Below are 27,384 nucleotides of genomic sequence, written 5' to 3'. Positions count from 1 at the left end.
GTTTTATAATGTCAAAAGTCAAAACTGAACTTTTTTGTAATATTATACTGTCGTGGTTTAGCCCCAGCCGGCAACTAAGCACCACACAGCCGCTCGCTCACTCCCCCCCCCAGTGGGATGGGGGAGAGAATTGGAAGAGCAAAAGTAAGAAAACTCGAGGGTTGAGATAAAGACAGCTTAATAGGTAAAGCAAAAGCTGCGCTCGCAAGCAAAGCAAGGAATTCCTTCACCACTTCCCGTGGGCAGGCAGGTGTTCAGCCATCTCCAGGAAAGCAGGGCTCCATCATGCATAATGGTTACTTGGGAAGACAAACGCCATCACTCCGAATGTCTCCCCCTTCCTTCTTCTTCTCCAGCTTTATATACTGAGCATGGCATCACGTGGTGTGGAATAGCCCTTTGGTCCGTTTGGATCAACTATCCTGGCTGTGCCCCCTCCCAGCTTCTTCTGCACCTGGCAGAGCATGGGAAGCTGAAAAGTCCTTGACTAGTGCAGCAACACCTAAAACATTTCTGTGTTATCAACACTGTTTTCAGCACAAATCCAAAACATAGCCCCATACCAGCCACTATAAAGAAAATTATCTCAGCTGAAACCAGGACATATACGTAGAGAAGATATAAAAGCTAGGCCAGAATTTGCTAATGATAAATGGGTTCAGAAGCTTCCTGCAGCCTGGGAAACTTCACTTGATTGTTTTATGGTTAGAAAAGTTGCAAGCAAATCCTGTCTATTGATACTCCAAGTTAAATGCTTTGCCAAAAATTTTGGCAGATCTCTCCTTCCTGAAATGTCTGTTTAGTCTTTGGTCTATATTATCTGTAATTCCATGGCAAGCATCTGTGTTTCACTTCTAAAAAGTGATGTTTGTAATTTCCTGATTTGATATGAATATTAGCTTCTAAGCAGCTCTGTGGAGGAAAAAAAATCAACCATGTCCAGCTGCTTGAACTGGACCTCCAAAGTGCGTTTTGCTTTCTAAACTCCCAAAGCCAAAAACATACCAGTCAAAAAACCCTAAAACCAGCTTATGTACTACTATTTAAGAAACAATTTTATAAGTATGATGATGTAGTCCTGCATAAAAGATCGATAAAAAGGGAAACTTCAGCTAGGTTTTTTTATTTTTTTGACAGAATAGTTTTAGTTCTTCATATAACTTTTAGATGGTCAAAACCACAGCTGATGTTTCTGACGAAGCATAGTGGAATTACGTTCTTGGTTAACTTCATTTGAATATGCTAATGTATTTTTAAATGCAATAGGAAAGTCTGTTAGGCGCTACTACATAATATATGCTACTACATAATATATCACATTGCCTAAAATTGATTTAATTGTAGAGGCCAATGAGATCAGCCTCTTTGAGGCATAAAGGAAAAGCAATTGTGTTTGAGTTTAGTTTATATTTAGATAAAATAATGCAAAAAAATAGTAGTAATATTCTTGTTAGCATTAATGGTTATTATACTACTAATTTATTTTAATAGGTTATAAAAACAAAAGTTTTAAAAATTAATATGAAGGCATTTTTTAAATACTGTGGAAACCTTAAAATATCTTTAATCAGGAGAAAATTGCTTTATGCCTGACTGGTTTGAAGCTAAGCTTGTCGCAACAATGATTCTGTTGGCTGCAGACGTGGAGCAGATGAGGAATAAATACAGGTAAGTATGAAATACCTTATTTTACACTTCTCTCTTTTTTTTTTTTAAACCCCCTCACTCCTGAAGGATCCGGTACAAGCCTGATCAAATCAGGAATGTGTCCATTTTTCTCTGTAGACTTTTGGTCAGCCTGATCATTCCTTAGACCTTGTCCAACTCTTGCTGCAAACGCACTGGGTAACATGTCTAAAGATACTTACGTTGCTTGGAAACATGTCCTATTTATTTCCATAAGTGACTTCAGCACTTAAGGCAGATACTCAGAAGAAGACTTTCTTTTTAATTTTTGTTTTTGTGTAGTGGAAAAAGCAACATAGAATGGATTGAACTAGAGGCTTTCTTGAACCCTCTTCTGGATGTCTTGATGAAACTTGGCAGTAATGCTTACATACCAACACTGAAAACAGATAAAAGCCTACAGCTTCTCTTGAAGTTATTGCAGACCCGTTCCTTAAAATGTTCCAATACGCAAGATGGTTAGTGATATCTTCAGTATACTGTGTCTTATATTAATTATAGTCTAACTAAAACTAAGGTGCTTACTGTTTTAAGGCTATGTTGTCAAATTAATACTAGCCTAGAAGTGGTAAATGTAAAAGTTGACAATCTGGCATATCTGTTCTGAAATTGAGCTGTGGGTCCAATCCTACAGGAGCTCTTCTGAACGTGTCCCAAGGACTGGGAATTGAGAGTGTGAAAGGCTTCTGAGAAAGCAGTTGTTATCCATTAGGATTAGATTAGCCATTAGTTAAAATTTGGAGAGTGTGACCATATTACAAATATTGATAGGCCTGTTCTTTGCCAACATATGGATTCCATGAATAATTTAGTTCCAAAAGAAGTTAGCACAGAAACCCAGCCTAACCTGCTTAGTTGCCACAGGTTCAGTCAGAGCCTTCCATGAGTGCATAAAGTGATTCTGCTAGACATACTGTTTTCTGAGTTGACTGGTAGATAATTTTGTCTCAACTAATGCTGTTTAGACTGCAAAAGACAGGATGCTTCTGATTATTTCACAGTATTAGGCATGATTTCAGTAGGCATGCTTAACTGACTTGCTTTAGTTTGACCTTGGTTAGAAGCAAGGAAGTTAAGAGGTACCCACTTAAGCTCAAGCCTGCTGATCTGACTGTCCCGGGGTTTTGGCCCCCCACAGATTGAGTGCTTTAACTTGTAGACCTTTCAGGAGAGTCTGAACAAAAGCTATGGAGTTCTTACTACTCCTTTTGTTAGAACTCGGTCAATTTGTAGCCAGGATAGACCTATATTTCTTTTCCTGAGAGCAAATGAAAAATTGCAATATTATTTTCATGAATTAGGATGCTGAACTGGAACAAGAGGGATCTTGACATTTGGTTTCTGCTTCCCTGGATTATTTGGGGATTTTTTTTTTCAGTGTTTTTATAACATGGAATACAAGAGTAGTTTTGACGCGGGGGCTACAGATCTAGGCTCTTACGTGAAAAATATTTATTTCGGGTTCTGCATCCAGGTTTCATAAAGATGTCTAAATGCAGCCCTGAAGTAAATGCTTACCCTCATTTTAAAAAGTGCTTTATACATTCACACCCCCCCTTTTGAATTTTAGCTGTTTGACTGAAATATTGAGCACTAATTATGGAGGCTGTTAAAGTTCATATTGTGGCACAGTCTCTGACTGCTGAATTGGATTCCTTCAGATGAAACTAAACTGGAAGATGTGCCCCAGCTGCCGGCGTGCGTTCAGTCTACAGCACGAGGCTAGAACAAGCCTGAAGCAGAACCCTACAAAACACATGCGAATGCATGTTAGGTTTTTAGTATCAAAAATTTAACTTTGTAGATAATTTCCTTCTGTGCCTTATTTCCTTATGTGCTTGCTAATGTAGATGGAATTGATTGCTCCTGCTTTGGGAATTTTGATGCCTGACTTAGCATGTTAAGTTCTGCTAACAGAGTTCTTGAGGCATGGCAAAGCTGAGCATCGGTGTCGCCATCCTTTTGAACGGCTCCATAGGTACTCCAGTGCAGCTCATTGTCGGTGGAGTCTTTCAAGAGGCTTTCGGAATTGGGCTTGTAACATTATGTCTTTTTGTGTTAAGTTAAACAAGGGCTGCTTTCCTTTTCTCATATTATTTCCTACAATGTTTTCGTGCTTCTTCCTCCTGCACAGGAGAGCCAAGTAATACGTCTTGCTTCTGCAGCTGTGAATTGAGAGTGTTGAGGGGCAGGAAGAGTAATGCTGCCAAATACAGAAGTTTTGTTTCCATGTTGATTAAAGAGGAGGTGAAAAGTCCTGTTCTGTCAAATGGAAAATGATAAAATGGGAGGGAAGAAGAAAGGAATTTAAGCTTGTAAAACAAAAATAGTAACATTTAGGAAGTGTTTTATTTAAGGGTACTTTAATGGGGATAGACATGTCTGCAATGCATGCAGAAAGTAGCAGCATTTTTCTACGGGTTTTATTGTCTGCACTGTTGTTAGAGTTCACTATTTTAAACAGTAAATTTTTGCTAATTATTTTTTTTATAGTATTACAAAGCCACTGGTAGTAAATTGGATTTTACTGTCTTACACGTTTGTCTGAAGAATTTATGAATCTTAATTGCAAAGACGTTTTAGTGGTTTGAGACTTATGAAGAAATGTGATAATAATCTGACATAGTTAAACTTGCTGTTCTAAACAAATTAAGCATTAGAAATGCAGTCCAATGAGCCATTTTAATAGAGAACATTGAAAGTACAATATAGATTTGGAACTTCTGGAAATATGTCCATTTATATTTATACCTTTTGAAGGTATTCCATTTCATAATAATTTTGCTACATGAAATGTAACTCAGGGTCAACTCCAGAAAAAAACAGCAGATGTAACTTCTGGGTAACTCTCCTAAATACTGAAACTAATGACTGATATTTTTAGAACAAGATGGTAATGCAGAGTATTTTAACTCCTTTTTCATATTGATATGTTATTTCTTTGGCTTTCAGCTAGCCCTTACCCTTGAAGCACAGATTGAAGTGTGCTTGTGGTTAAATATGTTTTACCAGAGTGACCTACCTGCCTTGTGTAATAAACTTCTGTCTTTTAATTTGTGAAAAGCTACGCACATGTAGTATACTTTGTAGCCTAGCCTTTTCTTAGAGAAAGTATTGCATTTTTTGTTATAACCTTGCATTTTTGTTTACGATGTTAAGCCAGGAAGCTATTTGACTGAAATCATGTAAGATTACTCTATATCCAAAGCTGAATTACTTCTAAAAAGCAAAAAAAAAAAAAAAACCAACCAAAACCCAGTTTTCACTTCTGTAAATATTAGAAATGGATATCTGCATTTTTCTCACATACAATAATTGCTGGATATGGAAACTTTTATTAAAAAGTAAGTTCATTAATAAGCTGTTTGTGCAGAGGTTAGGAATAGGACGAAAGTGTGCATTAAAAGTTGGAAAATTATGGTTTGTCTTCTGGTTTTGTGTGGGTTTTCGTTTACTAATTTATGATAGATCTCAGGAAAGAATATCATCTGGTTTCATTCTTTCAGCCCTATGGCTTACACTGCTAAAGAGTACAGAGCTATTTTAAGGTATTCTTAGGTATTTGAATACTTATTACTGTATAACTTTGTAACTTAATTAAATCTGCATGATATAATACATTTTTTAAGGAAAGTGTATTTCTGTATGTTAATACACTTTTTTTTTTCCCTCTTCACATAGATGGGGTATTGTTTTTTATCCAGAAATCTCTAATGACACCCGTGGAGAGTATTCTCGAATTTGTTCTCCGACGGCTTACTACAAACGAGTTAAGCACTGTAAGTAATTAATATGAGACATACTTTGGTGTGGTTTTGCTTGTTAATTTGATTTGCCAGTGTTTCTAGTTTTCATATCAAATCTTTAAACACCTAGAAAGTCAATTTGCATAGAAACACTTCTGTTAACTTTTTTGAATGGGCACAGTAAGAATACAGAGGAAAAAAAGGTGTCTTGACAAGTAGTGTTTAGTGTCTGTAGTCCATATTCCTTTTTTCTTCTCAAATCTAAATAAATCATATAGTAAGAAATCAGGAGTATCATATCATGCTGTATCATATCTGCTAGTAAAGTTGTGAACAAAGATGTTTGGAGACTTTTAGTATTCAGCCTGGTTAACATCTTTATTGACTATCTTCCACTGTTTGCTCTTTGCTGTGGCTAGTGTTTAAGTTCATACCCCAAAGAAACCTGTGACTTTTGAAGCAAAATGGCTTGATGGTAGAGGAGTTTGACTTCTTTAAAAATACCCTGTTGAAGGTATGAAAGAAATGCACTGCTTTTTAGAAAGAGAGTACGTTTCCTTCTCTAAAGAGCTTTCAGTCATATGTAAATAGACACAAGACACATAAAGCAAAATATTTACAGATGTTTCCAGATGGAGAAAGAGCAATTAGAATGTAATGTTGATGAGGAGAATGATGTTATTTTTGAAAGAAAACAGACTTGAGAAAGAGAGATTGGTGGAAGTTAAAAAGGAGACTAATTCTCAAAACTCAAAAGCTCAACAAAATCCGAAGTAGGAACTTTGAAAGCAAGGTAAAAATAGATTAGGAGTTTCAAGAGAAAGGATATGGAGTAAGAGAAAATGAAAAGTTCTAAGATCTTCACAATTCTTTTAATTGTAACCTTTAATGTTGTCAACTTTAATTTTATATTGTAAAAGGCAGAAAACCAAAATAGAGATTTAAAGAGAAGACGTCAGTTTAAAGATTGTTAATTTAGTAGACTGTGTTTGGATAGACTATTGGGAAGAAGGGAGAAGATGGAAAGGAAGAGGTGACTGTAACGAGGAGATGGACAAAATGTAAAGTGGCATTTTTAGAATTATTTAGTGAAGAGTGAGTTTAGAAAAGAAAACCAGGTCAGGCTTCATGGAGAAAGCTATATGGACAAGTGTACAGAAATGATAATGAACAGAAGTCAAATTCGCTTCTTGTGTTTGGGAGAATGAAAAAAGTCTGGAAGTTGGAGGGGAAAAGAAAGCATGTATTTCTGCAAGGGTGGAAACTTGGAGAGGAGCATGGGGCTCTGGGGTACTTTCTCAGAAACAGTATGGAAAGTACAAATTGAAGGGGAAATGCAAAAAAAGAAAATAAATCCAGTAGTAGACAGTCCCCAAAATGTGAGTGTGATGGAAGATCAATGTGAGAAGTGATCTTGCGTCAAAGCAAAAGTTAGGGTTGAATCGGGAGAACAGCTTCTGGAGGTAAGTGAAAATTCAAAGGTGTATTTTCTCTCAAAACTAAAGAAGGAAAAGTTCTTCATGTAGTTCCTTCAGTGCATGGCTTTATGCAGGGGTGTTTTTTATAATATGTGGAGAAAATTTGCAAATACAAGAGGAGAATAAAAATCCATAGAACAAGCAAGATATAGCCATGAGATAAAATGTAGCTGGGGAAAAAGTGCAAGGTGCACCGTTGAGTGTGTACAGGGTGCAGTGCTGTGCTGTGGGCTGATAACCCAGTTGGCTTTGAACACTGCTTCTGATATTCAGGCTAGCTCAGGTGTTTTTATATGGCATTCCTTTGGGCCCAGGAAGGTAAGTTCAGTAAACTTACCAATTAAAAGAAGTGGAGATTTCCTTCAGAATTTCACACTGTCTCTTCTAAGGCATGCTCCAGAGCCCTAAAACTAAAAGAACCTGTAAGATGAAAAGATTTTAAAAATAATAAAAAAACCCAAACAAAAAAAACCCCCACCAAAAATTAAATAAAAGGTTGTACAACTGCAATGACTGCTGTTGTTTTCCTTCTGCTATCATTGTTACTATTAGTTTTCTTTCTTTTCAGTTTAAGTTTCCTCGTCTTAATGCTTCAGTTTACCTTTGTTTCCTCATTGTTAGGTTGGCGATCTGGATCGTTGTGATCTATACTTAGCTTTAATTCCAGAGATAGTGAATTTGTGCTTGCAAGTCAGCTGGAAGAAAGTACCATCTATCAAGAATTTTATTTTGTCTCTGACAAATGCGTCTATTTGTAATCTTCAGCAGAGAAATTGTGAAGAGGTAATTTAACATTATTTACAACCGTAAATATTAATATAAAATAAACCAGTAAATATTAATTAAAATATTTTTGTAATGTTTATATAGTATTTAGATTATATATAAATAATTATATAAACATACTACAAATACAACTTAATGTACAACTATTTATATTATAAATATATTTTATTATACATATTAATATAAATATATAATAAAATAATTAAATGTTTACGTGAATATGTATGTGTATATATATTCCCTAACTCACATGTGTTTTTAGCTGGCAGTGTAATGTTAATGTAAAATCTTTGTAGCTAAGATTTTTAGTACTTTTGTTTTCTTATATTACATTTTTTAGAAGTCTATATAGCTAAAGTAAAACTTTAGGTGTAATAATGGACTATGTGTACTCAAAAGCTTTTTCCTCAAATATGAACCAGTCTTACTGAGGAAGTTACTGTTAAATGAAAACGCCTTTTGTATTAATGAACTGTTGAATTTCCAAGCTGGAACATACAGGGAAAAATTCCAGAACATAGCATTGCTTTGGCTTTTTCATGTTGTTATGTTCGTTGTCCCATAGTTGTATGTATTAGGCTAGTATATCTGAAATAGACGTATTTTCAAAAGGTAAAGAAAAATTAATAGCTTCTATAAAAGAAGGAGATTTAAATTAAGATTTGTTGGTCAGTATAATCTTCTGTATTTTGGGGGTTGAATTATTGATCAAGAACAGTTAACACGTTAAAAAGATTTGATTTGCTAGGTTTACTTTTCTCAGGAAACAAAGAGCAAGACTTAATTTTTCTGTTTTCCTTTGGTTATGTGAATTACGTACTTATTCCAGTAACTTCAAAGTAAACTTACGGTTCAAACTTAGTGTTCACTGGGGGCCTCTACCAACTTTTGAATTCAGTAGAATTACATTGTCATGATGATTTCTTCAGTTGCACATATAATACGTCTTTAGTTTAAGAAGAAAAAAGAAAACGCAGAGTAATTACAGATGAGAAAAATCTTTTCTGTGCTGTAGACAGCTGAAAGTAACTTGAAGATATTTAAATAACATTGAGCTTTTGATACTATTGGAGAACTATATGCTTATTGACTTTTTTAAATTGAAACTTCTTATTTCATGCCTCTCTGAATATGCGTGTTTATCACATAAAATAATCACAGTAGGTGTTGTGACCTTTTAGCCTCTTGGAGTAGTTAGCATGTGGTATTCCAAATTTCAGCTGTCTTGTTGCACTGGGTTTCTGACTACGTGGACCCACATCTGTTTTTCTAATTTCTATCCAGCAATACATATAAACTGCTACCTGGCAAGATAGAAGTGTTCTATCATAGTTGAGCTAGGCGCCTGCACTTATTCATTAAGTGACTGTAATTTGCAAGACTTATACTCTTTTCAACACTTGCAAGTTGTGATGGATTGGACTGGCCCAGCCAAGCAAAGCTATGTTATGCATAGGGTAAGAAAACAAGGAAGTAGAAGGATGCAGAGTTGCTACTTTATGATGTCTGAGGTGATACTAATAGGAGGATTATCAAATGTATCAGTAGGTTATTTGTATTGTATTAGAAGAAATCGGTGCATGTTTGCTCATGTATGATTTGGTTTTAATTAGGAGCCAAAGCTTAAAGAACAGATTAAAAAAGTAGCTAGCATGGCTTCACTTACAGCAGTTTGTGAGATAATGGATCGGAAACCTGAAGCACACCTTGAATCTCTGCCTTCTGTGGATGCTCTGAAGAGATTTATTTCCTTTTCTCAATTCAATGAAGTATTAAAGAAGCCATCTTGTATTGAAGAAAAAAGTAGGTAAGTCTTGCTACAGCTTCAGTAATTCTCCAGAATAAATTTGATTAGCATGGAGCAGTGCTTAAGATGCTGTTTTTTCCTATTCTTTTCTTTGGTAAGTTTTTGCCAAGGTAAAAATGAAGAATTCTGAACACAAACTATTCATTCAGTTGCTCTTTTGTCTTAACATTCAGGTTTTAGAACATGAAAGCAGCTGTAATTGATCAGACCAAAGGTACTTTTGCTCAGTCCTCCAGTGCTATGAAGCCAGAGCTAGCTTTGAACATTGCTTATTCTTATGCCAGCTTAAATATATATATACACTGCACAAAGCTGTAGCATGTATGCAAGCCAGTTTAAATTGAACTTATTTTACTGTTGGGGAAGGGAAGCCCAGAGCAGGCCTGAGGGCCAAAACCCAAATACTTGGTTAACAAAAAAAGACAGCCAGCATATAGTGATGTTTCCATTGAATACTCTGCCAGATGTTTATGACTAATGAGACTGCCTGAGCCCAGAACTCATTTTTCTGTGTTTAAAAAACTTTATTTGTAGATTTCTCTTCCGTGAACTTGTCCAGTCTCCCCTTGAACCTGTGTAAATTCTAGCATCTCGAAGTATAGTGAGTTTGTACAGTTAAGCTGTTCCTGGTGGAGTAGGAATGTGCAGGATAAATTAATACTATAAATATTTAAGAATAATACTCTCCTTACAGCTTATGCGAAGAAACAACATCACAAGGATGGGGGAAAATTGTTGCACGCTATGTTCGTGACCAGTGGATTTGCCTTCGTTTCATTTTGAATTCATTTCCAACGCTGGTTCAAGAGTATGAAGAACATTCAGAAATGTCGTTATCTACAGTTGAAAGGTCAAGAAAAATTCTAGAGTCTGCATTAGAAGCCCTAACTATTCTTCCTTCAGACCAAGTTTTACCTGTGTTCGACTGCATGAAAGTCCTTGTTCCCAAGGTAAAAGATAAAACAACTGCATGATATTAGTAGTTTTGGGGTTGTGTTTTGCCAAATGTAACACTTTCTTCTGTTCATTTTCAGCTTCTGGACTCAGCAGAGTCTCTCTGCATAGAAGCATTTGATTTGGCTTGGAAAATTATATCCTCTTTGAGCAACACACAGCTAATATTTTGGTCCAATCTAAAAGCTTTTGTTCAGTTCATCTTTGATACTGAGGTTCTAGCTGTTGCTGCAAGTGCAAAGGATAAAGCATATGCCAAAATAAAAGAGGTCAGTTTAAGAAGTCTTTTTTGGGAAGTGAACACAGATTTTAGCTGGATCTAAAAATGTATTTTACTTCTTATTTTCCCTTCAGCTATTGTCATTAATTTTTCACTTCCAAAAAGGTACTACTTTGAGAGTGTTAAGACAAAAGATCTGAGAATAAACAAATATATTGTTTGTTCTTGTAACACAAAATGAAAAGTACTATTTCTTTGATTTTTCAGAACGTTCAGTATCTTCTGTATTCAGCAAAACAAGTTTTTTGGTCTTTATTTTATTTTTACATTATGCACTTCCTCTTGAGTGTTTTGTTCAGGATTTGCTACCCAAACTGTCACAAACTGTTAATATTCTGGAAAAATTATGCCTTTTTCTAATAGTTCAGTATTTATGAAAATACTTTCTTAAATGAAAAGTTAGAACCGTTCAAAACTTTAATAGATGCTATTGAATAAGCCAACTGCTTCTTTAAAGGGTTGGGTTTTTTTCTGAGTGTCCAGGTGTAGAAAACATAAAAATCATAGTCACCTTAGAGTTCAATTTAATACTGCATGGTAGAGCTGCCTACATAGTTAAGAAGATAAAAAAATAATTTTTACTCTTTTTGTAAGATGAATGCAGTTTCCTGTACTCCAAAAGTTCTTGCATATGTCATGGTGTTCTCTTTTCATTTTGAGTCACTAAAACTGCATTCAGTACTGGGATGTTGGTTTATCTTGGCTTTATACACTGGAAAGTTCTTTACTATTTCTTTTCTAAATAATCTTTCTTGGGTTTTTTGCTTTTTTGCCTCTGAGCATCAATTAAATGTTTGTGCAGAACAGTCCACAATGACTGCAAGACTTTTACCAGAGCAGTAATACATTATAAATTAGTTACCAGTATATATGTATGCTTAGACTTATGGTCTCATGTGCTGCTTTGCACTTAGCACAGAAATCATACTAGGAGGGGTTGCAATTTTGCTTTGAAGTCGCCATAAGTAGCTCTGACCTGGTGTCACACTCGTAACTGTAGATAATAGCAGATGTCTCGGCTTTATTTTCAGCCCGGACACTCCAAAATGATTTTTTAATAAAATATAGAAAAATGGACACTTCCTAGCAATTTAAAATTGCTGTGATATCTCCATATTAGCCTTAAGTATCTTAAAATAGAGTCCCATTTATTTTCTCTTTGCTCTTCTTGAAAACTTGCTCCAAAGGAATGTTACTGTCATCTATTTTAAACAGTAGATAACACTTTGCATTTGTAGTCTTCATGTGGACTCAAGCCAAAATAAGATACGTATGTAAAGATGGCGAAATATCTCTTCAGTTCTAGGAATCGGTTAGCTTTTTCTTTTAATGAACATCTGTAATGGATAATTATATGCTCAGTGTTGTAAATGATGAGCTATAGTTAGTTTTTCATTTTTCTTTCATCTTAAAATTTGTTTAAATTTTTAGAATTACTGTCTTAACTTCAGCGTTAGTATTTCAAGCATTATGCAAGGTGTATTTTGCCAATGTTGAGAGTCTTGAGTCTGTGTGACAGCTATCCCATTGTCTGCAGTGGGACATACCATGACAGCAGGCATCAAGGAGGTAATGAAGGTCTCCTATACTCAACAAAGGGCATCTGGTCGAGCCACCTTCTGCCCCTTCATAAGAAAATGAAGATAAAGTTCCCAAGCAAGTGCCTACTTACGTATATTCTTATTCTAGCCCTCGGCAGTCTCTGTTGCCATTGACTATATAGTTTTAGCTAAAGAGAAAGAAAAAATGGAACTGCCTGATACTGATTTGTCACAGAAGTATAATTTTAATTTTGTCTACCACAGTGCACTTTGTCTTTTTATTAAGAGTTAGAAGGGGTGGGACAAAGGGGTATTTTTGAGCCAAAAAAGGGAATATTGCTATGGTAAAATCCAGAAGGGCTTCTGCAGAGGTGCCCAGGGCACTGTGTTCTTAGGCTTCATTTCTTCTTCTTCTGAGCTTTTCCTTTTCCTTTGTGATTATTCAAATGTTAGTTGTGCTAGAACTTAAACTTCTTAAATTTCTTTTGTGTGTGCTGGACTTTTACTATGTTAATGAAACAATGGAAAAACATTCCAGGATTGAGAAACATAGTAAATGTCATGCTGCTTCCCTACAGGTGAAACACAATAGTTCAATTTTGGAATTATTAGGAAAGTTACAATGCCTGTCTTTGCACCAAAAGAAAAGTTTGAATGCTTTGTAACAAGACCAAATGTTTCTAGGGTGGGGTTTGTTTTGGTTTTTTTTTTTTTTTTTCCAGAAAGTGTTTCTTCAGAGTGCATTCCAGTATTTCAATTTAAGCTCTTCATGAGCTTGTTGGTGCTTTAATCCTTAGCAATTCAGAACAACTTTCTCTATAAAAATGAAGTTACTGTCAAAGAATTGTCACATTATCAAAAGTATCATTTTGGAGCGGGGAAGAGAAGAAGCTTTGTCTTGTAAGAGCTGTCACACCTTCTGGAAAACCATTTGCATGGAAAGCACTAACTGATGTTTTCTAAAAAGGAATTTATAAAAAAACCCCACCTGTTCATTCTGAATCTCCCTGTCCTCTCCCAAGTCCTTGCAATTTCTTAGAAAAAATTTACTTTGTAACTGAAGTTTACTCTTGCACTTAGCCTAATGAAGAGAGTCGGAATGGAAAATTTTGGGGCCATTTTTCTTGTTTTATTTTTTTCATTTTTGGAGAAGTTCTAGGTAGCTGTTTCATGTATCTTAAATATGCCCTCCTCGAAAACAAAAAGTAAATGGTACAAAGACATTTTTCCACTTTAATTCAAATATGAACTTTAACTTCAATGTGAATCTAATCCTCACTAAAGAAAAGAATTAGTGATATGGCTTCCTATCGAAGAAGTTTTGTTTTGTTTTTTCTAAATTGGTAAGGATTGACTGAAAACACCAGGTTTGTACTCATGAAGTAAGCCCAGGTGCTTTTGTTCCAATTATCAGGAGATTCACGTAAAGCATCTGGTGTTACATCTGTTTAAGCAAAGATCAGCTCTATCTTTTGTTAATATAAGCATGTACTGGGCCAGTTGTCGCCCATTCACCTGCCCTTGTAATCAGGGAATTGTAAATAGATTGAAGACAGCATTAACCTGAGCAGAGATAGGATGCAGAAGATGATCAGACCTGCTAAAATAGATATCACTGTAATATTATTCTAATAATTCTAGCACTTCTGAAAACTAGATTTTGAATATTTTATTTCTTCTTCAGATAATTTTCAAGCTCATAGATATGTCCACTACAAAGACTGGAGTCTTCAATGTAGTCCTTAGTCATTGTTGTCGATCTTGGATATTTCCCACTGTTGATGAGAGAAGTGCCTTGACAAATGCTTTCTTAAATGCTGGAAATTATTGTGAACTTATCACTGAGGCTTGTGTCTTTGGAACTGTATTTAGGAGAGATCAAAGGTATAAAAAAAAAAAATCTTTGTGATTATATTTGTTAAAATTTTATGCTCTTTGTTTTCTTTTAATCTTTGAGATTATTATTGAAATAATTTTTGTATGCTATTCTGCTAATTTTATTGTTTTGTCGTCTTTCGTCTGTGAAGACTTATTCAGGATGTGCATGCCTTCATAGAAAATCTTGGAGAAAAATGTGCAGCAAATGTTGTTACAGAAAGGTAATGATTTTGAGGATACACCTTACAATATTTGGTCTGAATTGTGTCTTCATTACAATTGATGCTACAGTAGGAAAGATGCTGGTTTTGAAGTCAGCTTCTTATGAGTATATTCATAACCTTCTTAAATATTGGTAAAAGGGATATACATCCCATTACATTCATAATTCAAATACAAAATGTAGAAAAATGTTAGGTATTTTCAGGAAAATATATCCCCTTTGTTAACCTGAATGGAACTGAAATCATAGAATAAATAACTACTTCCTCATTGTTTCACCTCATAAAAGTAATACTTTTTAGGATGCAGATGCTTTACCAAGTGCTGATATGTACCTCATCATTGTAGACAAGACAGTGAAGAAACTCGGGCTTTAATGCAGCCAGATTTGGAGCTTGGCTTTTTAACATTGGTTGTAGGCCTTTTTAGCTTGCATACTGGCAATAGGTTCTGCCTCCAGTTTTTGAAACAGGGACATTGGCTACTGGATCATTGAACTTTTTTTGTAGCTTCACTCCCACCTTTACTCACTGGAAGAAAGTCAGAGAAACAGTCTAACATAGTGCTTTGGGAAGTGTTAGTAGTTGCTAAAACCTGAGTTTCTAAAAATCTACTACCGCTTCTAGTTCAGTACTCCCTGTATCTTCTCCCAAGAGCTTCTTGGTTTCCAAATGTCTGGTTGTGACAGTCTGCAGCTGTGTGATGCTTTGTTACCTGTAATGTCATTAATTCTGCTCTTGGCATTAATTATTCCAGATGTCCCTGAGTAACTAATGGGAATCAAATGTTGGTTTTGACTAGAATATTTGACCAAAATTGTAAGCGTAAATTAGTTTACAGTTTACAAAAACCTTTTATGATACAGCTATTTCTGCAGAAAATCTTTAAACACTTAGATGCTATTAAAGACCTGTAGATAGAAACAGGGGCAGGTTATCTGGAACTCACTAGTTTTCTTCATCAGCAAGGATGAATAGACCTTAAAATTTTGGTTCTGGGTATTTGCATATTGTCTCACTACAGCCAGTTTGTTCAAGGTTTATGTTTGGTGCTTTTTTATAATTCAGGAATTTATGTCTGAACAAGTAAAGTTTGATTTTTTTTTTTTAAATTAATATTTTACAGTACGAATCGAGACGATCACTACGTTCGGGTTTGTGCTATTAAATTTCTGTGCTTGTTGGATGGATCAAATACCTTGCATAAGACATTTATGGAAGACATTTTCATCAAACTGCTTGATAAAGTAAACTTCATTTCTCTTGGTATATAAATGTAATGTTAGTACAACTATTAAAACGCAAAGTATTTACAGTTGACAGGATGTATTTACAGTTGTTTGTGTAGCCTGTCTAGATTTGCCCAGTAATATACTTTTTTTTGTTATGAGACAGGAGTTAATTCAGCCAAACCAAAATAGTAAAAATTGTCTTTCGGGTTTATTTCTCTCTTTTTAGTGGATTTTTTAACTTCATGGAACATTATCCAAATTGTAACCATTGTTCCATTAAGAATCTTCCTTCAGGCTGCATTTTGAAGCATCACATTTCACTTTTAACAATTTCAGACCACCTTTTGAATTGAGCGAGCTGTTGTCTCCTTAGAAGACCTTTATGAATAGGATTAATGGAGAAGGTTGGGGTCTGATTTTCGTTTATATCATAGCTGCTTATGCATTGGCACTAGTGTAAAATCAGTGGTAAATTACTACAGCTGCTATTAGAACATCACCCATGCATTCTGGTACTACAGAATTCTGCTTTTGTCTGAAGAACAAGAAATGGGTGGTCCTTCATTCCTGTCAATTAACTACTGGAGAAAAATGGTTAATATTTGTGTTGTAAGATTGATCCAGTGGGAAAAGTCAGCTTTAAAAGTGATTTCCTTATTTGCTTAAATATGAAGTGTAAACATGTAAAAATAAAGTGTATTTGCATTTTAATACTAATATTCCTAATAATACTTCATGCTCCATTTTATGTAGTATAATTTAATTGTTCATATACAGTAGGTGCTGTAAATTCTTCAACTTTCTGCTGTTTGAAGAGTCTTAATATCTAGCATTTTTGTGCTCTTAAGTGAAAATACTAAGTGGAATTGTATATTTTTTTCAACTTTCCAAACTTCTCATGGACAAGCTTCAAAATTTAATTCTAAATAAATGAAATGAATATATTTTTCCTAACTTTATATTTAATGCCGATACTAGCTGTGCAGTAGGTGCTGCTTTCTCAGTACAGTGAAGTATATTTCCATGTATTCAATTTTAAAGGAAGATTTTTCATTTGCTTTTAGGATGAACTGGTATCCAGATCTAGAACACGCTATTATGCAAACTCTTTACAGCATAGAATTAAAAACCGCGTATGGCAGACACTCTTAGTTCTTCTTCCGAAGCTTGACCAGGTAATGCTCTTCACTATGAATTCTTAAATACTTTCAAGAATAATTTGGTGTCATGCAAACTGCATATGTTAAATTACAGCAGGGTATAAAAGGCATGTAATCTGTGGCTGATGTAGAAGTTTTGTGTAGTTTCATTCTTTCAGTCTGAAGTCACAGATTTACGATGCATTTCTAGAGGTCACTGAAAACTGGTTCTTGGATTTGTGAATGGATTGTTTCCAATCCAAGAACAATTCTTGGATCTGTTCTTGAATTACAGTAGACTAGATTGTTCCTGTTAAAGCTAGCTAAAACTCTGTACTGACTGTGATTTAAAGCTTTTCATTCAGTAAAAATGTTGCTAATTTATGAACAGTGAGAAACAAATTTCTCAATTTTCATCTAATGCTTCTTCATAATAAAATATTTGAAAAGTATAATACAGAAATTGGATGGTTCTAAAATGTTTTCATTTGAGTATTATAAATATTTCTAGTATTATGATAAAGCTGAGTGTATTCTTTTATTTAATTTTTTTTTCTTCATGGAAATAATTCTAACAATATACTAAATGATTATCTGATTTTGTTTTCTCAGAATTTTTTGTGTGGAACCCTTGACAAAGTTTTCCAGGCTGGATTCGGTAACAATCAGGCATCTGTGAAATACTTCATAGAATGGGTTGTTATCTTGAGTCTACATAAATACCCCCAATTCCTTAATAAATTCTGGGATTGTTTTTGCTATGTAAGTAAGAACTCTGGCATTCACTTGAAGAGTAATTTGAATGAAGAGGGTACAGTTTGTCTTCCCATACGTTATTTTCTATGTATTCCAATTTTCCTTTAGAAGCAGTGGGTTGTTGAGCAGATTATAATCCAGACTCACTTCCAAGTTAGTCTGAGAGATTTAGAAATTTGTGATATAAAAGTGGCTGAAGACAGGTGAATTCTTGCAGTTGAGAGATTCCCTTTTATAATGTATTACTCTGGTCAGGGTATAGCTGGCATAGAGAGAGTACTCTTTGCAGTTGCCAATATGAGAGCCATCAGGAACACATGGATGCCCTAAATTCTGAGTTTGGGAAGATACTGCAAAGTCACTTGTGGTTTCCACACCCAGCTTTTGTCTTCTGCATTTTGTTTGTCAGTGGGAACATGACTTGTGTAACCCATATTCAATTTGCAGCTTTTAATATGGACTTCTTTCACAGTGGAGTTCTGTAATGTGGCTCCAAAACTGGAGGCAGGGTTTGAATTACGGTACCCAAAAGTCGTGCAAGGGTTGACGGGGGAGAACTGACTTACTAGCGTTTCATTTTTATGTCTTGGGTTCTTCTCTAAGTAAATACCCTTAAGAGTTGACCTGTATCAATTTTCTGTATTGATATCCTTGAATTTGTTAGCATTGTACATTTGGGCTGAGTAGAAAATGTATGTACTTGCATCTTCTCCAGTGTATAGGAAGATGTGACTTGCAGTGGTGCCTCTGCTGAAGCTCACTACTCATAATAGTTAAATGTAGATGTCTTCTTGCTTATCAAATAGCCTAGTTGCTGCTGTAGTTTTTTTAAAAGCCAAACAGTAGGACAAGAATTAAAATTAAATAGAAAAAATGGAAAACTGTGTATATACATTTTTTGCTCAAATCCAGGCAGGTTTTTAATACTGCTCTGAGACAACTTCGCTTGCTAGTGATGTGTGCTGTGTTTTGGGGGGGGTGGGGTGGTGGTGGTGTTTGGTTTTTTCTGTATAGAGGAAAAAAATTCTCTTTCAGTTTACAATTCATACTTTTTTTTAAGTGCATAAAGATGGCTTGTCATGCTTATATGAACTGATGAAAAGTGCTGTAAGGGATATAACCTTTTCCTATTTCAGGGTTCCTTCCAAGAGCTCAGGCAGCTGGAATTGCTGTCATTTTAGTAGAAGATAATCTATTGGATCAAAGCAATCTCATTCTGATAACAAATGTACTGAATCACAGTGGGCCCATTCAAACAAACAGAGCAAGCACAAAACATGTAGATTTATGAAAAAGGAATACAGATTGTATTTTCAGAGGCTATCCTGGAAACAGTGACTCTGAAAGGGATTGTCAGGATCATATTGAAAAATAAGCTGAACTTGAGCACCTAGTGCAATGCTGCGGCAAAATGGATGAATAGGAACTGTATCTGTAAAGAGAAGTGGTGAATAGAGTGTGGAAAGTAATTTCTTCCAGTACGGAACGTGGGTGAGGCTGATGCTAGGCTACTCATTCTGTGTCCCATACCCACGTTTGTGATGACATGGAAGAGTGCGAGCACTGAAAAGTATCCCCAAGGCTTTTATTGGGTTTAGGGCTTTTTGGGGCAGGGGGGGAATACAGTGAATTTGGGTTGAATTTTAGCTCATTTACACTGCTGTATACTTTGTTCTGATTGATGTGTTAGTAAAAAGCAAATAAGGTGTTAGGAGAAATGAAATCTTAATAACATGAACTTCGTATTTTAGTAGATTTTGCTGTGGAAGCACAGGCTTTTTTAATAGTGTTGATATTGCATCTGCAGAACATGCTGTGAGAACTTACAGGGTATAAAATTGTTTTATATATGCATATTTCTTGTTACGTTCTCTTTTGCTTTAGGATGAAGAAAAGCTTAAAACGAGCATCTGCACATTTTTATCAGTGTTATCACACTTTGACATCGTTCTTCAAAATACCTCAGAGAAGGTAAGTTTGACTAAAAGTGTTCATTCTTTATTCAGCTGCACTGTATATTGATTTCTGAAATAAAAAACATTTTTGCAGTCTATTTCCAGAACCTTTTTAATACCTACTTCCTACTAAGGTATCCTTTGCTATCGAAAATACTAACTCTTCCTGTCACCTCTGTAACATATTGGACTTACGAAAATTAGCTAAATGGCAGATGTTCTGGATACATAGGGCCTTATTACCTGTGAGTTTTTCCAGAATAGCTACTCCAGTTTTAATTAAACATGTGGATGCACCTGAGGTTTTTTTCTTGCTGCTCTTGCTTAATCTGCATAAAATTGGGCATAGATAACCTGGAAGAAGGTGATCTTTGTGTAGAATAACAGCACTCAAATATGTAGTTCTTTGGCAATAGCTAATCCATATTACGTTTAGAATTATTTATTTGGAATTCTCAAGTTTTTTATTGAACTTTAAAATAGAGGATGAAATACAGTCAGGTGTTACATTAGGTCAGCTACTTCATATCTGCAGCAATCAAGGCATTTCTGTTTTTTTTTTTTTTACTGTTTGCGTACATTTGCAAGATCAGCTTTCTAAGCGCTAGGAAATCAGAAGTTAATAGAGGTTTCCTTGTATGCAGAAATATAATTTTTAAAGCACATTAATACATTTTCAAAACACAAGTGGGGCTGTAGGTTTGTGCCCTAGTGAGAAGGAAGAAAGGAAATCATGACCATGTTCTGAAGCCTGTATTTGCACATATATGTACTGTTAAAGCTTTAGACTTTCTGAAAGGTGGTTTTTTTTGAGAAAACCACTGTTTCCTGGGCCACTCTTGCTTTTCTACTGCTAAATGGTATGTTAAGACTTAACATAAATGAAAGAAACTTCTTTATCTTTGTTTTTTTAGAAGCCAGCTTTGAAGAAAGCCCTCATAGTTGTTCTACAGTGGTGTTTCAACCATAATTTCAGCGTTCGACTTTATGCATTAGTTGCCCTTAAAAAAATCTGGGCTATGTGCAGAATGTTGCATGTGGAAGAATTTGAAGCTCTGACACCAGTTATTGAATCTAGCCTTCAACAAGTGGAAAACATGCATGGCACAGGGTTAGTAACATTTTTCTGACTTACAGCTTAATATTGTTCTTCTGAGCCATTTGCAGTAAGTCTAATTTTCTAAAATAGCACTTGATAATTTCTCCTAGGTTTGGGGGGGAGGGGGGGGCTGGTCTGCTTAAAAGGAAACCAAGACTTGGAAATTAAAACCTAATTATCAGCAAAGAAAATGAAGTGATAATTCAGTGTAGCATTACAGTCTGAAAGCACAACAGGAAGAACTCAAGGCATGTTTGAACAGTGCTCATAGTTTAGGAGTGGGGTAAAAAAAGAGTCAGGAGTGCTTAATTTTCTTACCTGATGGGTTTTGAAGCAATACAAATCATTCTTCCAAAATTCTTGGTACCAGTAAATTCTCAAATATAAAATCCAAAATGCTTTTGGTGTTAATATTTGAGAACTTCTGTGGAAGAAAAATGGATAGGGAAATTAATTTTGGGTGATGATTAAATGAGCTTTACAGAAATGCTTTTCTGCTTACTGATTTAGAAATACAACAATTCAGTTAATTTTGTACTATCTGTGTGGTTTGTATCCTTTTTTTTAGCCCTGTTTTTAGGAGTTATTTAAAATTACTTAGAATTTCTGATAGTGTTGTCAGCCAATATAAACTTGGGACTGCTGCTGACATTGTCTTTTTTTGTGCTTCTTGCATTACTTTCTGTAATTGCAGGAATGCTAAAAGGAACTGGCAGCGAATCCAAGATAATTTCTTCTTTGCAACATTTCATCCACTTGAGGATTATAGTCTAGAGGCAAGTCCGAGACTATTGCTGATCATTGTATTTGCATAGTTTTACAGCTATATTTTTAACTTTCTTTGTATGTTCTAATGTAGGATGAATAACGATCAACTATTATTCACTTAAAACACTGAAAAATTACTTCACCTAAATTGTGATGTATTTTAGACTAAGACTGCAGCTTAATTCTCTAATTAATACTGTGTTAAAAACCTAGGTCACTTAAGAAGAGGTATGTTTGATGAATGTACCAATCTGTGTGGGAGTTAATCAGGTTTTATATTTGTGGCTGGAAAAGTTACTTCTAATAACTGAAGAGCATCTGCTTAATCACATGTAGTTTGTTAGGATTTTTGAGGCATCTCCTGTTCTTAGAAGTGACTTGAGGTTGCTTAACTAAATTGTTGTTTAAAGTGAACAAGGTACAGATATAGAACTCCTAGAGCATCTTTTTCAGCTATCCTTTTTGCAATAGCTTAAATAACTGAGAGCTGAATAAACACTGAGGGGAGGCAGGCAAAGATAAGGGTACAGATAAAAATAAGAGATAGAGGAACTAAGCTGAAAATAGAAGATAAACATGAATGTGAAAAGGAGTACATGTGTTCTGGCACAAACAGTGCCATCTTTCAGAGAAAGAATTTTTTTCTTTTTCTAACTGACATTCCGTGAAATATTTTTGTGAACACTTAAATATGCTAGATATGACTTAGCAAAACTCGGCCGTGAAAATCCTGAACAAGAAAGGGGAAAAAAAAAAAGGCAAGGCTAATAGTTGTTAAGTATTTAAATGTATTCAGGGTGCGTCTTCACCTTCATCTTGAGGGTGCATTGGAATAAACAAAATGTCTGGGTTTTAAACTCTTCACCTTATTCAGCCTTTCCCTTGGGGTGTGTGTGAGTTCCTCCTTGATAGATTGTGGTTAGCTGTATTGGTAGTGCTGAGTTGGATTTTACCACTAGATTTTAATGCTTTTGATTATATTCCTTTTGACATCAAATCAATCTGCATTCTTTACTAGAAGCTCATAAGGGCGTCTGGAAACTCTGTAGTGTTACATGTAAAACATTTTCACAGGACCTCTGTGCTGAGAAGCATAGCAGTAATTCTTTGGTATTCTAGAATTTCAGAAGAGTAATCAATGCAGATCCTTAAAAAAGGTCTATTCAGAGAGAGAAAGAGACTAGATTTATGAAAGTTTGGGATAGCACTATATGTAAAGTGATGAATATTGAGAGATATATTAGTAAGTTATATCAAGTGCCAAGAAAAACAAGTATTAAATCATAGAATACTAGATAAAAGATGTGTGCGATAAAATTACCAGAGGTTAATTTATTATCTGTTTTGCTTGTTTCGGTGGTGCTCTGCTAATAACACTGTGTTACACTGCAGACAATATTTTACACTCTTCCTCGCCTTTCGGAACTTGCTGAAGATGAATGGATCTCACTCACTAAATTTCACAAATTCACTGATGTTCCTTTGCCACAAACATTTCAGTGGTATCATTCTCGAACGGAACTTCTTGATCTGAAACCAAGTGACTGGTCTCAGCAAGACATGGGTAAAATATAGCTAATCTATATTAAATACAATTATTTCTATGTAGTAGCTGTATACATTTGTATTCAATCTGATCTCTGTTATCCTGCTTGTATCTATGTGAGCAGAGTATGTACCATAAAATAATAGGAGATGACTAATGGTGTCTACAGTATTACCATTTAGATAATCTTCTTTACTGAAGCAGTAGTTTCACTACCGCTTGCATAGCTGTATGACTAATACTTGTTTTTCTAGGTTCAGATTCAGTTGAAACAGATAGCCAGACAGAATGGACTGATGTTCAGAAAAAGATTATACCCTGGAAGAACAGTACTCCTAGTTTAGACTTGGAAATGGTATTTCAGGATCGTGCTGCTAAACTCGGTAAATCAAACAGCAGACTGATTGTGGTGGCTTCGCTTATTGATAAACCTACCAATTTAGGAGGTAAGGTTGACTGCCATTTTTAAATTTTTATTTTAGACCTTAGTGCCCACTTGGATAATAAGAATGAATCTCATTGTATGTAGATAATTAGAAAATTATTTAAGTACAGCTCAGAAATAGATCGTTATCCTGAAAAAAAACTGGTAACCAGAAGAAATACTACCTGCTTCAGAAGAAGGGGTCTTTTATAGTTATATTTTAAGGAAAAAAAAAAAAAAGTACTTACACATAGTATGCATTAATTAAATAGAACTTTACTGTAAATCATGCTCAGTTTCTTACTGTTTTTTTATATTCTTTGTTACAGTTCAGTTTTTCAACTGTGTATGCAGTTAAAGGAAATAATTCACTTTTACATTTTTTTTCTATAACAATTAAACCAAATGTTGTAGACCTACTAGTTTCTCATGACTGTTAGACAAGAAAGTGCCTGTTCCTGATAAAGTAATCCTTCACAGTATCATGCAAGCTGTGATAGAACAAATCCTGCAAATACTTCATTGCATTGTGCTTGCTGTTGTCAGCAGTTTAAATATCTGCAGTGAGACTGTTAATGAAAAATAAGCCCACAGTCTGGTGCTGTCTGCATTTTAATGCTGTAGTGTGTCGTTCTCTCAAGCCTTCCATTTAACAGGTACTGGATTTAGAGCTTAAGCTTGTGTGTATGTGTCCATCCATCCCTGCCTAAGCTTTTACACTGACCCATTACTTTGTGTAATTAGTATTGTAGAAGCACGTTGTCAGACATAGTGCTTTTCTAATTTTTATCTTTCTGCTAAGTTACAAAACATTTTTTTTTCTGGTAAATTATATGGAACAAGGTGTGACTTGGAACAGATGTAAGATGCACCTGAAACTGATTAAAAATAGAGGACTGAAGTAACCATTTCCCTTTTGGATTCTTTGTCCTTTTTCACTTGCTAAAATATTCTGGCTTGGTGTTTATTTTCTACACAAAAATCACTTTAATTCTTCTGTTTGTAGGTTTATGTCGTACAAGTGAAATATTTGGGGCATCTGCACTAGTTGTCGGCAGTCTTCGTTATATACAGGATAAGCAGTTTCAGCATCTTAGTGTTTCTGCAGAGCAGTGGCTCCCCCTTGTTGAGGTGAATGGAAACATTTTAATAGCTAAAAAGTGTACTGTACATCTTCATCAGATGCATAGTTCAGAGTCTTACTTTTTTTCTCTTGCAAAAATGAACTTTTTATTTAGCAGAAGCTCCCACTGTTATCTCTGAGTATTTTGGAGTAAAGTTTGGGTCAACCTCATAAAGAATTTAAAAATTACTTTTCTTATTGCTGTGATAAACTGATTATGTGAGCTGTCATTGTTATATCTTACTCTGTTTTATAGTGGTGTGTTGGAATTTAATATTTATTTATAAAAGTTGAACAACATTTATCTTGCTTGGTCCATTGTTTTTGCTAACTTCATGGGGATAATCTTTGAGTTTGCCTGAAGCTAACTTGTGCCAAGCTTTTAGGACCTATTACCTAGGTTATAAAAATGAAGGTTGCAACCTATATATTTAGTATTTGGTAGAAAATGTTTGAGGTATTTTATAATAATCGTGTTTCAAGATGAGCTTTAAGTCATCTGAAGAATTCAGTACAAATTTTTCTTTTTTTTTTCCCCAGTGTTTATTTTCAGCCTATTAAGATTTTTCTTCAGAACAAGATAGCTGTAGTGTGTTTTGCCTAAAACAGAATGCTGATGGACACATGTTGTTGTGTCTAATCTCTGTACAGAAGTGTACTGACAATAGAGTTTCTGTTGTGTTTCACTGCAAGCTATCACAAGTTGTAATGCAGGCATGTAAGGCAACTCAGCTTCAGTACTGGCTGTTGTATTGTTTTGGGAAGGGATTCCAGGTTAAATAACAACTATGCACCTTGTCCCTCTGCAAGAGTGATTCTTTTACATTCTCATGTAAGGCTTGTAGCTGTCAGAAGCATAGAAAAGCCTTTGTTCATTGTATTAGTGGGGTACATTTTTGTGGCATTACTTAACCTTTTGTGCTGTTGCTGAAGAGCTTTTAAAATAGTAAGCTATGTATATGGACAGAGTCTTTGGGGATAAAAGTAATTCATCTTAAAAATTGTCCAAGTAAATTGATTTTTGCAGTAACTTCAGAAGTTTACAAATGGCAGTATTTAAATATTTGTGTATTTCTCTCTACTTTTGATGGATAGGTGAAACCATCTCAGCTTGTTGATTATTTACAGCAGAAAAAAACAGAAGGCTACACTATTATTGGTGTGGAGCAGACAGCTAAAAGTTTTGATCTTACAGAATATTGCTTCCCAGAGAAGTCATTATTATTGCTGGGGTAAGAACACACACTTTTTTTGTAAATCTACCTCTTGCAGTCTATCCCTTCTACTACTCAGAGTTTGGTCATATGAAAACCAAGTGACTCTGGTAAAGGTGGATTTAGAATGGGAAGTGATTATGGAAACAACCTGTTCACTTTAGTAATATGGGGCCCTGTATGTGTAGGCTGCGGTGAGCTCAGCAAGGAGGGCTGCCTGTTTGCCCTGAGTAACTGGGTGAGGAGGACTGGAGCGGAGTGGGAGCGTGCATAGCTGGGAGATGCTTTAAAAATTAAGGATGAGGCACAGGATGAAGTAGCAAGTTCTTGCAGCACAAGCAGAGGCTGGGAGGACTTCAGAGAAAAGCAATAATCAGTTCGTATAAGCAGGTGAGCCTCAGATGTGACAAAGGGGAGGCTACTTCAAGAAATCTAGAGGAAAGCACCTACAAGTCAGAAAGCTACTGGAATTGCAGGGCCACTGAGACCAGGAGGAAGGGCCTGTCTGTCTATCCTTTTAGGACAAAGTGGGCAGAAATACCTGGTTTTCAAACCTTTTTATATGTAGCTTGTCTTCAGAATGTAGTTCTCAATCACTTTGTTCTCTTCTAATTAAAAACATAGTTCTAATTACTGATAACCTTTGGTATCTTCTGGTGTGCTTATTCTGAAGAGATGAAACACTTCCAGTTCAAGGCTTCAAGCAGTCTTATGTTCCCTCATAGTAAGACCTCATTGAATGTAAAGTGGGCAGCTGAGTTTCCCTGATGTGCCAGCAGCTTTGCACCCTGGTCATTTCATTTATAGCTGTTTATTTCACTATATGTGGATGGTTTCAAAATAAAGGCAGGAGTCCTTATGTTGGGTGTTCAGCTATTGCTGAACCAGTGAACCAAAGATTAAGTGCTCTACCAGTTTTTCCACATCAAAGTTTAGTCAGGTCTCCCATGTTTTCTTTGTATCTGTAATGTATTACTGCTTTTAAAAAAAAAAAATCATTTCTTGTCCTCATCAGTTATATTGAGGGGAGATGCACCATTTGTCAAATGGTGTTTGGATGCTGTTGTGACTTTTGCATGTTCTGCTTTCTGGAACACCCATCTTTTCTCAGATACTAGTTACTGTTTCTTCTTTCCTAGAAATGAACATGAAGGAATCCCAGCAAACCTGATTCACCACCTGGATGTCTGTGTGGAAATTCCTCAGCAGGGTATTATTCGATCACTCAATGTTCATGTAAGTGGAGCTCTGCTGATTTGGGAGTATACAAGGCAACAAGTGATCAAGCAAAAACAACAAAAATAACTGCCAAGAGTTTTGTGCCTTATAGTACAGCTGGGTGACTTCCTATGGTGCTACAACGTGAAATTCTGACTAGATGAGATACAAACTCAGGGTGAATGAGGATTCTTAGGTTTTGCATGTTTTGTTCTCTGTAGTGTTCAGACTGACTTTTAAATGCCTTAATACTTTACCTCCTTAAATAAAACTGTTGCATTGGAAATAAATACTATTTATATTGCATGTCGTGTGTGTGATTTGTCTACTATTAGAACATCAAGATAGTACCATGAACAACCCCAAACTCAAAACACAGGATTTTTAGTGCAGTTACTTTGATTGTCATGACCACGCTTGAAACTGAAGTGCTGCCTTCCTATAACCACCATCAAAACTTACTGTAGCCAAAGTATTTAATGGCTCCAGTAACTAGAGATGCTAGATTATATAATTTTTGCAAGGTAAATTCA

The 27,384-nt window shown here is 35.3% G+C and overlaps 1 protein-coding gene across 2 annotated transcripts in view; it reads left to right on the top strand.

The window, feature by feature from the left end:
- Nucleotides 1-27,130, top strand: part of TARBP1 (tRNA guanosine 2 -O-methyltransferase TARBP1) — a 39,532-nt gene extending 12,402 nt beyond the window's left edge. The window contains exons 11-30 of one of the 2 annotated variants that reach the window (XM_072856368.1): nt 1,572-1,668; nt 1,969-2,144; nt 5,368-5,465; nt 7,532-7,693; nt 9,310-9,503; nt 10,198-10,453; nt 10,538-10,726; nt 13,963-14,162; nt 14,306-14,377; nt 15,504-15,624; nt 16,674-16,784; nt 17,361-17,510; nt 19,389-19,475; nt 20,374-20,570; nt 21,253-21,334; nt 22,719-22,890; nt 23,127-23,318; nt 24,303-24,427; nt 25,515-25,651; nt 26,773-27,130. In XM_072856368.1, the coding sequence (XP_072712469.1) occupies nt 1,572-1,668; nt 1,969-2,144; nt 5,368-5,465; nt 7,532-7,693; nt 9,310-9,503; nt 10,198-10,453; nt 10,538-10,726; nt 13,963-14,162; nt 14,306-14,377; nt 15,504-15,624; nt 16,674-16,784; nt 17,361-17,510; nt 19,389-19,475; nt 20,374-20,570; nt 21,253-21,334; nt 22,719-22,890; nt 23,127-23,318; nt 24,303-24,427; nt 25,515-25,651; nt 26,773-26,938 (2,984 nt within the window). In that variant the 3' untranslated portion in view covers nt 26,939-27,130. The remainder of the gene's footprint in view (nt 1-1,571; nt 1,669-1,968; nt 2,145-5,367; nt 5,466-7,531; nt 7,694-9,309; nt 9,504-10,197; nt 10,454-10,537; nt 10,727-13,962; nt 14,163-14,305; nt 14,378-15,503; nt 15,625-16,673; nt 16,785-17,360; nt 17,511-19,388; nt 19,476-20,373; nt 20,571-21,252; nt 21,335-22,718; nt 22,891-23,126; nt 23,319-24,302; nt 24,428-25,514; nt 25,652-26,772) is intronic. The other variant, XM_072856369.1, reaches the window with a different exon arrangement.
- Nucleotides 27,131-27,384: the final 254 nt, after the last annotated feature.

The sequence above is a fragment of the Ciconia boyciana genome, chromosome 3, assembly GCF_034638445.1.
Source record: "Ciconia boyciana chromosome 3, ASM3463844v1, whole genome shotgun sequence".
NCBI lineage: Eukaryota > Metazoa > Chordata > Aves > Ciconiiformes > Ciconiidae > Ciconia > Ciconia boyciana.
Note: the sequence above shows the minus strand (reverse complement) of the source record. Positions and strands in the feature narration are given on the sequence as shown.